This window comes from Ornithorhynchus anatinus, chromosome 17 (genome assembly GCF_004115215.2).
Source record: "Ornithorhynchus anatinus isolate Pmale09 chromosome 17, mOrnAna1.pri.v4, whole genome shotgun sequence".
Lineage (NCBI taxonomy): Eukaryota > Metazoa > Chordata > Mammalia > Monotremata > Ornithorhynchidae > Ornithorhynchus > Ornithorhynchus anatinus.
Window position 1 is genome coordinate 17109224 of NC_041744.1, and position 12172 is coordinate 17121395.

A 12172-nucleotide genomic window follows, 5' to 3' on the forward strand; every position below is an offset into this window, starting at 1 on the left:
CCCTCACAACATCCCTGCAAAGGTAGGGTTCAGGTATTATTATTATCCTTACATGGGAGTCGATGGCCCTTCCTAAAAGGGCCATCCTAAAAGGCCCTTCCTTTTAGGATTTCCTTCCTAAAAGGCCCAGAGGGGCAGCTCCTTCCAAAGAATCACTCATAAGGGGCTCAGAGGGGCACCAGAGCCACTGCCCACTGGGAACCAGCTACAACAACAGCCACAGAGGAGGTGGTGACAGGCACAAAGAGATCTATCTCATCTTGATAGATAGATATCAGTCAGACGTCCACTCACCGAGGAAGGAGAGAAGGGGAGATTCTGTTCTGGGGGTCTGTCTGGCCAAAGGTGATGCCGGAGAAAAATGGGTCCATTCGTTAGAGAAAGGCTAGTATAGTACCTGACCAAAGCAGCACATACCTGGCACATAGTAAGCAATTAACAAATACCATATTGCAATTATTATTATCCCACATGCCTCCCTTCGGTTGGTGACTTTCAACACAAAAGTGCAGTGCCTGCACATAGTAAGCCTTTAACAGATACCATAAAAAAAACCCATCCCTCACCTGCCTTCATGCAGGGGACAAAGTAGCTGCCCTAATGAAGAAACAACGTGGCCCAATAGAAAGAGCACAGGCCTGGGAGTCAGAAGACCTGGGTTCTAATAATGGCTCTGTCACAGGCCCACTGGGTGCCTGTGGGTATGTCACTTCTCAGTACCTTAGTTTCCTCATCTATATCTATTCTCCCTCCTTGTTAGACTTTGAGCCGAGGACTTTTTATTATTATGGAAAATGCTGGTGTCAAGACTGCACACTGTACCATGGAGGAAGGGAAACAAAATGGGAGAAATACCAGGATTCAGAGCTTTCAAGTTTATTGAACGGTTAACCCAGAAACATCCTCAGACAAGGCCGATCTCGAAGGGTCGACGTCACGAGGACAGAGGGAGCCTCAAAGTTGAAAAGGCAAACATCTTGTGGATGGGAAGATGGAGGAGAAGAGGTTGGAAGTGATCTGGGTTGGTCTAGTTTCTGCTGCCAGCACTGGCCTGGCCTCTCTGCGGTGATCCCAGTGGCAGGTTGAAGATGATAACAACGATAAACTGGAAATACAGCTGAGGACTGCAGAAGCCCGAGGGAACAAACTCCAAGACTCTGGAGCTCGATGGCGTCCCTCAGTAGAAACCGGAGGACCAGTAGCTCCCGGAGCAGAAGGGGCGGTAGCAGCCGAATCCGTATCCACGGCCGAAGCCGCAGCCGTAGCCGTAGGGGAAGCCGTAGCCCCAGCCCAGGCGCCTGTAGCTGCCGCAGCCCAGGCCGCCATAGCCCCAGCCCAGGCCGCCATAGCCGCAGCCGCCGAAGTAGTTGCCGTAGTAGCCGCTCATGGTTTCAGAGAAGGGGGGTTCGGTTGTGTGGAGGAGAGGAAGGGAAGTGAGTTTGAACGCCGCCGTCCGCCGGGGCCTTTTATACTCACTTGACCAGGGCGGAGTTTTCATTCCAGTGGACAAATCACATAAAAATTCCTCATTAATCTGCCGGTATGGGGCGCGGGGAGCAGTCCCACCCTTATTAAGGATATTTTAGGTTGATCTCACGCCTCGTCCCGAGTCCTCAGTCCCCAATCTCGTGCCTGTAATAAGGAGTGATCGCAGAGTCTTCAAAGTCCACGGTCACAAGACACGTTTCATCCTCTTCCAGGTTTTCTCATCTAGAGCCTGTTGTAAACGCAGACGAGAGCTTCTTGGAGTCAAAAATGAGCACATCTGCCTGTCAGGAAGGCAATCCAGGGGCAGACCCAATCAATCAGTCATTCAATCGATCAGTAGTATTTACTGAGTATCTCCCATTCTAAGCACAGCTGAGTTAAAAAAAATCAGTCCTGCTGACCATCTAATGGGGAAGACTGGCAAACAGGCAGGCAAAATCTATTTACAGTAGGCATGGAGGAGCAAGAGAAGAGGAAAGAAGGGGAAGGAAAAAGACATAACTCAGGCTACAAAGGAACAGACTAATTAAAATTATTATTATTATAGTCTTTGTTAAGCACTTGCTTTGTGTGAAGCCCTCTTCTAAGCAATGGTGAAGATACAGGATGATCAATAATAATAATAATAATGTTGGTATTTGTTAAGCGCTTACTATGTGCCGAGCACCGTTCTAAGCGCTGGGGTAGACATAGGGGAATCAGGTTGTCCCACGTGGGGCTCACAGTCTTCATCCCCATTTTACAGATGAGGGAACTGAGGCACAGAGAAGTTAAGTGACTTGCCCACAGTCACACAGCCGACAAGTGGCAGAGCTGGGATTCGAACTCATGAGCCCTGACTCCAAAGCCCGTGCTCTTTCCACTGAGCCACGCTGCTTCTCAGGTCTGCTGATCAGGTCTGACACAGTCGCTGTCCCACACAGGGCTTACAATCTAAGTGGGAGGAAGAACAAGTATTGAATCCCCATTTTACAGATGAGGTAACTGAAGCACAGAGAAGTTAAGTGACTTGCCCAAGGTCACCCAGCAGGCATGTGGCGAAGTCAGGATTAGAACCCAAGCCCTCTGACTCTCAAGTCAGGGCTCTTTTTACTAGGCCACACTACTCCTCTAACTTGTCCGGGCATCACTGGCAGCTCTGGAAGGAGTTGCACAAGAGTTCCTTGACACCGATTACTCTAGAATTTACCCCCGCAAGGCATGCAAGCGGTTCATTCATTCAATCATATTTATTGAGTGCTTACTGTGTGAAGAGCACAGTACTAAGCGTCTTACGAACAGCTCAGCAGTATCAGCCTTCACTGATTCATTCAGCAGCATTTACTGATCACCTACTGTGTGCTAAGTACTGTGCTATTAATAATTATAATAATAATAATAATTGTGGTATTTGTTAAGCACTTACTATGTGTCAAGCACTGTGCTAAGCACTGGGGTAGATATGAGATGATCAAGTCTCTCATGGGGCTCATGGTCTAAGTAGGAGGGAGAAGAGGTAGTGAATCCCCATTTTGTAAATGGGGAACTGAGGCCCAGAGAAGTGAAGTGACTTGCCCACGGTCACACAGCAGATAATTGGCACATCTGGGATTTGAACCCTAGTCCTTTGACTCCCAAGCTTGTGCTTTCTCCACTGGGGCTCGCTGTTTTGCCAGCTAACTGCCGGGAAAAGTACTAAACATGGAACAGCAGAGTATCAGGGTCTAAATAAGAGGCCCGAAGAACAAGTGTATCCACCACCCTATATCAGGCAAACCCTAGTTCCCCAAACCAAAGGCGGTCACTAATTGCCGCTCCAAATGCCGAGCACTGCCCAGTGATGCACTGATAGTGAGGAAGAAAACCAAATCGAGGAGACTAATATGGCCTTTGGGAGACAGAGTGCGATTCAACATGGCATCTAGCTAACACTCAATCTGAGGATCGAGATCAAACTGCAAGCCCATCAAGGGCTGGGACCGAACCTTGAGCATCTGCTCTGTGATCCCTAAGGGCTACAACAAGATCCTGCTCAGGGTAGGTATTGAAAATGACGACGACATTGGTGATGACTCACAGTTCTGTCCAAACTGCCCCCTTACCCAACAGCCGGCTTCTAGAGCAATAATAATAATAATAATAATAATAACCATGGTATTTATTAAGTGCTAAGTATGCGTCAGGCACTGCACTAAGCAATGGGGTAGATACAAATTACTGAGGTTGGATACAGTCTGTGTCGCACATAGGGCTCACAGTCAATCCCCTTTTCACAGATGAGGTAACAGAGGCACAGAGAAGAGAAGTGACTTGCCCGAGGTCACACGGCAGACAAGTGGTGAAGCCAGAATTAGAACCCATGACCTCCTGCCTCCCAGGCCCAAGCTCTATCCATCATGATAGCTTTCTAGTGTCATTCGAAAGCCCTGCAGTGTGATAAACAGAGGGCAAAGGAGGGAAATGCAAACCTGACTAGGAGAAATGAACTACCGTGAAAACCAGGTTTGTTTCCTCAAGGAAACGAAGGAGCTTTATTGAAAATAAATAGTGACATAAGTCTCCAGCAACAAACGACAGCGAGATGGGGAGGTCGAGGAGATATGACCATTACTTCACACCGAAAGGACAAGGCCAGCATCCGGGTTGGGGACGGGGAGCCTGAGAGCTCTCAGTGGGATAGGATCCGGGTGACTGTGGTCATTCACGCGCAGTTAACAAAGTCATGGCCTCTCCTGGAAGCTAGGTGTCCATCTGACAAGTTTGTCATCAGAACCGGAGCAAGGCTAAGCAGCAAGGCGCTGGAATCGGGACCCTGAGGCAGAGAGCGGATCCCGCAGAATGAACCCCGAGACCCAAGCACCGTCAGGTCTCTCAGTAGAAGCCAGATGACCAGTAGCTCCCGAAGCAGGAGGGGCGGTAGCAGCCGAATCCGTATCCACGGCCGAAGCCGCAGCCGTAGCCATAGGGGAAGCCGTAGCCCCAGCCCAGGCCCCGGTAGCCGCCGCAGCCGTAGCCGCAGCCCAGACCGCCGTAGCCCCAGCCCAGGCCGCCGAGGCCGCAGCCGCCGAAGTAGTTGCCGTAGTAGCCGCTCATGGTGTCGGAGATGGAGGGTTCGGTGGTTTGGAGGAGAGGAAGGGATGTGAGTTTGAAACCTGCCATCTGCCCAGGGCCTTTTATACCCACTGGGCTGGGATGGGGCCAACATTCCAGGAGCCAAATCACATAAAAATTCCTCAGTAACCTGCCAGTTTAGGATGCGGGGAACAGTCGCATCCTCATTAAGGATGTTTTGGGTTGAGCTCCTGCCTCATCCAGACTCCTTGGTCCCCAGTCCCGTGCCTGTAATGAGGACTGATGGCAGTCTTTGAAGGCCACACTTCCCTTCACTGCCCAAAGCTCATGACCCCCAGAGTCCTCTGCATGTGACCCTAACAATGGCCTTCCCATAATTGCTCTCCAATGCCACTCTCTCACCTTCCCATCTCCCCCATCCTTCTTTCCCTTCCTTCTCACCGATCCCTGCATTGATCTCACATCACAAACTCACAACCCCGGTTTACCTCCACAGCACATTTTCTCCACTCCTGTGCACGAGCTCCAGAGTGCTGCTGGAGAAAATCCAATCAGTCCAAGTTTCCCAACACTTCAAGAACTGCTAGGGGTTGCCCACTTGCCTCCTCATCAAACAGTAAATCCTTAGCAATTGCTTGAAAAAACTCCATCACTTTGCCCCCTCCTACCTTCCTGATTTCCTACTACAACACATCATGCTCAATTCAGTCCACCAACACCAATTTACTCATTTTATGTCAATCTTGTCTATCTAACTGCCAACACTTTGCCCACCTCCTGCTTGGAACTCCCTCCTAAATAAATAAATAAATAATACTGGTATTTGTTAAGCGCTTACTATGTGCCGAGCACTGTTCTAAGCGCTGGGGTAGACACAGGGGAATCAGGATGTCCCACGTGGGGCTCACAGTCTTAATCCTCATTTTACAGATGAGGGAACTGAGGCACAGAGAAGTTAAGTGACTTGCCCACGGTCACACAGCTGACAAGTGGCAGAGCTGGGATTTGAACTCATGACCTCTGACTCCAAAGCCCGTGCCCTTTCCACTGAGCCACACTGCTTCTTATCTACCAGACTGCCAATCTCCCCACCTTCAGAGGCTTATAAAAATCAGACCTCCTCCAAGAGGCCTTCCCCAACTAAGTCCTCATGTCCTCTACTTCCTCTCTACCTTGCTCTTGAATCTTTAGACTTCAAGCCCTTGATATTCACCCGACCCTCAGCCTTACAGCACTCATGTGCACATCATCCTTGATGATGTCTTGTTTTTGTTTTGTCTCCCCTGTTTAGACTGTGAGCCCATCACTGGGCAGGGATTGTCTCTATCTGTGGCCAAATTGTACATTCCAAGCACTTAGTACAGTGCTCTGCACATGGCAAGTGCTCAATAAATACAACTGAATGAATGAATCTAATTTATCTTAATGAGTGTCTCCCTCTCTAGACAGTAAGATCCTTGTGGGAGTGGGAGGAAGGGAAAGAGGGAAGGAAAAAGGGAGAAAATTCACATAAGGAAAGGTTTTTAAATAAGGAGGGATGCTGGGTCCAGGAAAGAGGAGGAATGTAAAGAAGCCTCTCATATCCTGAATATGCCGAATCTCAGCGGAGGACTGTGAGAGTCCTCTTGAGTTCCCTTAGCCTGGGAGCTTCTTGAAGGAAACGAAGATGTCTTGGTGCTAAAGTAGTCTCCCAGGCACTTAGTACAGTGCCTCGGGTTCGGTAAGCTCTCAAAAGAAACCACCGATCGATTGTAACCCAGATGTAACCCAGCTTGAACTAATTGTTGTTTCGGGGCTGATTTTAGAAATAAGAAATAAAGGAAACTGCTTCCCCGGGGTGCCAGGCATTGGAGGCCAAAATCAACTTGGCTTCCCACGCTCCCCCAGACCTGCAGGGAGGTCTGACTGCCAGCTCAGGCCATGGGGGACAGGAGGCCTGGCTTACGATGGGCACACATCATCCAGCAGCACTGATGAGGCAATCTTATTGCTTCCCTCCAATAAGTGACAGAGGTAAGAACACGATCCGGACCTTCAGTCCAGTTCTTTAGGGAGACAGATCTTCATGTGACGAAAACATTATAATAATAATAATAATGGCATTTGTTAAGTGCTTACTATGTGCCAAGCACTGTTCTAAGCGCTGGAGGGTTATAAGGTAATCAGGTTGTCCCACATGAGGCTCACAGTCTTAATCCCCATTTTACAGATGAGGGAACTGAGCCACAGAGAAGTGAAGTGACTTGCACAAAGTCACACAGCTGACAAGTGGCGGATCCGGGATTAGAACCCATGACTTCTGACTCCCAAGCCCAGGCTCTTTCCACTAAGCCACGCTGCTTCCCTTCCTTATAAGCATGAGAAGAGTGTGCCAGAGATCCTGGAATATGAGAAGTAGGTTAACCCTCCCCTCAGTTGAAGATGGAGAGGCTGATTCCTAAGCATCACAGAGAGTGGAGTGGATCGGATGCTGGGGCTCTGGGCCTGTTTTAAATGGGGAACCAACATTGAACTTAGTGGAAATGAAAAACAAGCAGAGTGTTTTCTAAAGAACACCAGTAATTTATTATAATAAAGAAAAAATTCCAGTCCCAAAGTAGCAAGAAAGGAAACGCCAGGAGACCGTATGAACTGGGTTCACACAGGGCTTCTGGCCGATGTGGTCAAGGCTACCCTGGATGGCCGGGCAAAACCGTCGGACAAGATTTCAGCACCTGCAAGCTGGGTGAGGCTGGCTTGCAGTGTCCCAGGGAAGGAGAGGATCGGCCCCCGGAGCCCATCGCTCAACGCAACCCTCAGTAGAAGCCAGAGGACCAGTAGCTCCCGAAGCAGGAGGGGCGGTAGCAGCCGAAACCGTATCCACGGCCGAAGCCGCAGCCGTAGCCATAGGGGAAGCCGTAGCCCCAGCCCAGGCCCCGGTAGCCGCCGCAGCCGTAGCCGCAGCCCAGGCCGCCGTAGCCCCAGCCCAGGCCGCCGTAGCCGCAGCCGCCGAAGTAGTTGCCGTAGTAGCCGCTCATGGTGTCGGAGTCGGAGGGTTCGGTCGTGTGGAGGAGAGGAAGGGATGTGGGTTTGAACGCCGTGGTCCGCCTGGGTCTTTTATATCTGCTCAGCCGGGGCGGAGCCGACAGAGACTCTTTTTGTTTTCGTTCCAGGGGCCAAATCACATAAAAGTCCCTCATTAACCTGCCGGTTTGGGGCACAGGAAGCTGTCCCACCCTCATTAAGGACGTTTCAGGTTGGTCTCACGCCTCATCCAGAGTCCTCAGTCCCCAGTCTCGTGCCTGTAATGAGGAGTGATTGCAGAGTCTTCAAAGTCCACGTTCGTCAGGCACATTTCATCCTCCGTGGCCGGGGTTCACCCCGACACCGAGTCCCCCATCGGTGGCGTCTCCCGAGACTGCCATTCATCAACTTCCGCCTGGTTCTGGGCAGGGGATTCCACCCCCAGGAGCACGCTGTGCCTTCCCTCCTGTGCCAAAGCTCTCGCTCCAGCCTCAGCCTTACTAACGCTGCCATAATCAGACAACACAGGCTCTCTCTGAAAGGGACCTCTTCCAGCAAGCCCAGTCAATCACTCAATCAATCAATCGTGTTCATTGAACACTCACTGTGTATAGAGCACTGTACTCAATGTTTGGGAGGCTATGTTACGACAGAGTTGGTAAACGTGTTTCCTGCCCACAAGGAGCTTACTGTCCAGCGGTGAGACAGACATTAAAATCAATGACTGTGAAGTTATGAAGCGCTGTGAAGCTGAGGGTGGAGTGAATATTAAGTGCTGAAAGAATATAGGATCCAAGTGCTGAGGAGACAAAAAGGGACTTGGGGAAATGAGAGTTTAGTCAGGCAAGGCCTCTTGAAGGAGATGAGATTTTAATAAAGCTTTAAAGATGGAGAACGGTGGTCTGTCGTATATGAAGGGAGAGGCCAGAGATGGGACATGGGCAAGGGGTCGGCAGTAAGATAGATGAGATCAAGGTACAGTGAGTAGGTTGATGTTAGGGGAGCAGAGTGAGCGGGCTGGATCGTAGAAGGAAATCGGGGAGGTAAGGTAGGAGGGAGCAACGTGATTGAGTACTTTCAAGCCTAAGATAAGGAGTTTCTATTTCAGGTGAAGGTAGATGGGCCACCCCTGGAGGTTGTTGAGGTGTGGGGAAACATGGACTGAACAGTGTTTTTAGAAAAATGATTCAGGCAGCAGAGTGAAGTCTGGACTGGAGTGGGGAAAATCAGGAGGCAGGGAGCTCTCCGGCTCATGACTATTCCTGAATCCAAAGGCTAAGAAGGGACCGAGAAAACACCCAGTCTAGCCCTCTGCAGATATACAGGTTCCATAGAGACACCCAATGATGACCGTCTTTCCCCTCCATGGCTTGGTCTCATGTGACAGTCAGAGTAACAGTAACAGTAATAGGGAGCCTCCTACTAGTGCAATACCCTGTACAAAACGTTGTTACCGATCCACAAGGTTCTTACAATATAACGGGATAAGGGGAGTTCAGATGAGCCAGCTGAGGGGATGTCCAAGAGGCTGGGCAATGACTGGACACTTCCCAGGATCCTCAGGGAGCAGTATACAGTTCATCTCTGTTAACCTCTCTCGGGTTGGCCCAAGGGCTTCCAGGAGACGGATTTGGCGAGGGGCCGAGGGGGCCTAACTCAGAAGGGTCAGTCTCTGGAACGGATCGAATCGACAGTACTATTGAGCACTCTATTGAGCAATATCTACAATCTACTGAGCACTTAAAAATCATTCAGAGCACTATATTAAATGCTTGGGAAGGTACAATACAACTAATTGGTTAGACACAATCCCTGCCCTCGGGGACCTTACATCTATTGGGGGAGACCGACATTAAAATAAATTACAGATGGGGGAAGAAGCAGAGTATAAAGACATGTACCTAAGTGCTGCGGGGGTGGAGTGAGTATAAAAATATTTATGGAATTTGTTCAGACCCAAGGACGTAGGCGATTCGGAGCGAGGCAAAACCAGGTGGGGAGACGTTAGGTTAGTCGGGCAAGGTTTCTCGGAAAAGATGTGATTTTAGTAGGGCTTGAAAGATGGGGAGAGCGGTGGTCTGTCAGATATCAAGGGTCAGGGAGTGCCAAGCAGAAGAGAGGAGGCGAGAATCAACAGGATCAATGGTGAGAGAGATGAGACTGGGGCACAGCAAATAGTTTGGTGTTAGAGGAGTGAGGTGTGGGAGCTAGTTGTAGTGGGAGAGGAGTGTGGACAGGTAGGAGAAGAAGAGCTGACAGAGTGCCTCGAAACCCATAGTGAGAAGTTTCTGTTTGAAGCAGAGATGGATGGGCAACCTTTGGAGGCTTTCAATGTGTAGAGAGACTAGCACAGATTAATACATTTAGAAAAATGATCTGGACAGCAGAGCAAAGTATGAACTGGAGAGACAGAGAATCAGGAGGCAGAGAGGCTAATGAAGAGGCTGACGCAGTAGTGGAGGTGGGATATGACAAGTGCCCCGGTAGGCAAGGTTGCGGTTTGGCTGAAGAGGAAGGGGCACGGTCTGGTGATGTTGTAAAGGTAGAAGCTCTTTCCACTAAGCAGTGTGGCTTAGTCACTTCTCTGAATCTCAGTTACCTCATCCATAAAATGGGGATTAAAAGTGTGAGCCCCACGTGGGACTACCTGATTACCCTGTTTCTACCCCAGCACTTAGAGCCATGCTTGGCACAGAGTAAGCACTGAACAAATATCATTATTATTATTATTATTCATTCAGGGATTATTATGTGGGGCTCAAACTCTAAGTAAGAGGAAGAACAGGTAATGAACCCCCATTTTACCCTTGAGGAAACTGAGGCCCAGAGAAGTTCAGTGACTTCCCCAAGGTCACACAGCAGACCATTGTCAGAACCAGCCCGGGTCTTCTGACTCCCAGGCCCATGCTTTTTCCACTGGGCCAAAAAGTAGCAGAGAGAGAAGAATGCTCAAGACTCAAAGGCTCAAGAGGGGTTGGGATGGATTTAGGGATAAGGTTCCCATGTTGGGTCACTAGAGGGAAAAATCAAGAATGTGAAAAGGGAGTTGGGGGCATTGAATGGACCACCACTAATCGTAGGGTGAGAGTTGAAAAGGGCAATCGGCATACCATGGCTCCAAGAGCCCTGGCCCAAGTTGCCTGGCATGGTGAGAGACAGACCTCTGGGCCTGCCGGTCTGCAGGGCTGACCCATTAATGGCTGTGTCGATGGGCTCACGACTTTATGAAGAAAGACGGAATGCTGTGGTCCAGCCTGCCCCCCAAATTTGCCAACATTCCCACCAAGCAACAATGGACTGCCCACTCTCCCTGAGACCACTTCTCAGGAATCCAATCAGATGACAAGCTTGTTAATTTGAGCAAATGGAAAGGAACACTGTGTTGTTCATATCAATCATGGTGCATTTATTGAAAATGAAAGATCTCCCCTTAGTCAAGGTATCAAAGAACCAGATGTCAAAAGATGGGATCAAAAGTCACCTTCAAAAGCACAAACATCTCACTGATGGGGAGACTGAGGAACCGAAGAGAAGTAAGGCCCAGGTGACCTCAGCATCTACCATCTGCTCCTTCAGGTACCACCCAAAGTGGCAGGTACTAGGTTGTCAGGCCATCTGGGGCTAAGAATGAGGCAAAGACTAAGCACTGAGTTGGCAGAATATCGGTTCAGGGATTAGAGTTATCTACTGGATCGTGAGAAAAGAATCTTCAATCCCCAACACTCGATGACGGGTGCCTCAGTAGAAGCCGGAGGACCAGTAGCTCCCGGAGCAGGACGGGCGGTAGCAGCCGAATCCGTATCCATGGCCGAAGCCGTAGCCGTATGGGTAACCGTAGCCCCAGCCCAGGCCCCGGTAGCCGCCGCAGCCGTAGCCGCAGCCCAGGCCGCCGTAGCCCCAGCCCAGGCCGCCGTAGCCGCAGCCGCCAAAGTAGTTGCCGTAGTAGCCGCTCATGGCGTCGGAGATGGAGGGTTCGGTCGTGTGGAGGTGAGGAAGCGAAGTGAGTTTGAACGCCATGGTCTACCTGGGCCTTTTATACCCACTTGACCGGAGTGAAGCCAACAAGGACTCTTCTTGTTTTCATTCCAGGGGCCAAATCACATAAAAATTCCTCATTAACCTGCCAGTTCATGGCACAGGGAGTGGGCCCACCCTCATTAAGGGTGTTTTAGATTGTTTTCCTGCTTGGTTTGTAGGCCTCTGCCCCAATCTCGGGGCCTATTGTGTAATCTTCAAAGCCAGATCCTGCATATTTTTCTCCACAGCGAGGCCTCATGAGTCACAGAATTGTAGATGTCCTGAACTGGATGGTATCTCCAGGTAGGCAAATAAGTAAACCATTCAAGAAATACGATACCTCTTCTTTCCTTATAGATCTCCGGGGACTGCGATTCCACATCCCTCTCTGATTGCCTGCTCAGAAATCACCCCTTCCGATGCTTGATCTCCTCGAAGATCGGGGAGTTCTGTTCATGCCCTGTCACAATTTCTCCTGATGCAATTTAAGCTTAGATATTTATCCTTTGTTTCTGAAGAGCACACCACTGATAATAAATGCTATTGCTCTTCAGAGTGGCTTATAAGTATGGCAATCCATTCCACGCTGTGGGCAAATAACCCAAGTTCTTAC

The 12172-nt window shown here is 49.8% G+C and overlaps 4 protein-coding genes across 4 annotated transcripts; all 4 read right to left on the reverse strand.

Annotated features, from left to right (window-relative positions):
• Nucleotides 1-860: 860 nt before the first annotated feature.
• Nucleotides 861-1751, reverse strand: LOC120638908 (keratin-associated protein 19-5-like). The gene has a single exon (XM_039914403.1). It carries the CDS (start codon nucleotides 1496-1498, stop codon nucleotides 1178-1180), a length of 321 nt encoding a protein of 106 aa, XP_039770337.1. The 5' UTR covers nucleotides 1499-1751; the 3' UTR covers nucleotides 861-1177.
• Nucleotides 1752-4338: 2587 nt separating this feature from the next.
• Nucleotides 4339-4560, reverse strand: LOC114817901 (keratin-associated protein 20-2-like). The gene has a single exon (XM_029082536.1). It carries the CDS (start codon nucleotides 4558-4560, stop codon nucleotides 4339-4341), a length of 222 nt encoding a protein of 73 aa, XP_028938369.1.
• Nucleotides 4561-7334: 2774 nt separating this feature from the next.
• On the reverse strand, nucleotides 7335-7556 carry LOC100086552 (keratin-associated protein 20-2-like). The gene has a single exon (XM_007662920.2). It carries the CDS (start codon nucleotides 7554-7556, stop codon nucleotides 7335-7337), a length of 222 nt encoding a protein of 73 aa, XP_007661110.1.
• Nucleotides 7557-11280: 3724 nt separating this feature from the next.
• Nucleotides 11281-11559, reverse strand: LOC114817902 (keratin-associated protein 20-1-like). The gene has a single exon (XM_029082538.1). It carries the CDS (start codon nucleotides 11557-11559, stop codon nucleotides 11281-11283), a length of 279 nt encoding a protein of 92 aa, XP_028938371.1.
• Between the last annotated feature and the right edge of the window lie 613 nt (nucleotides 11560-12172).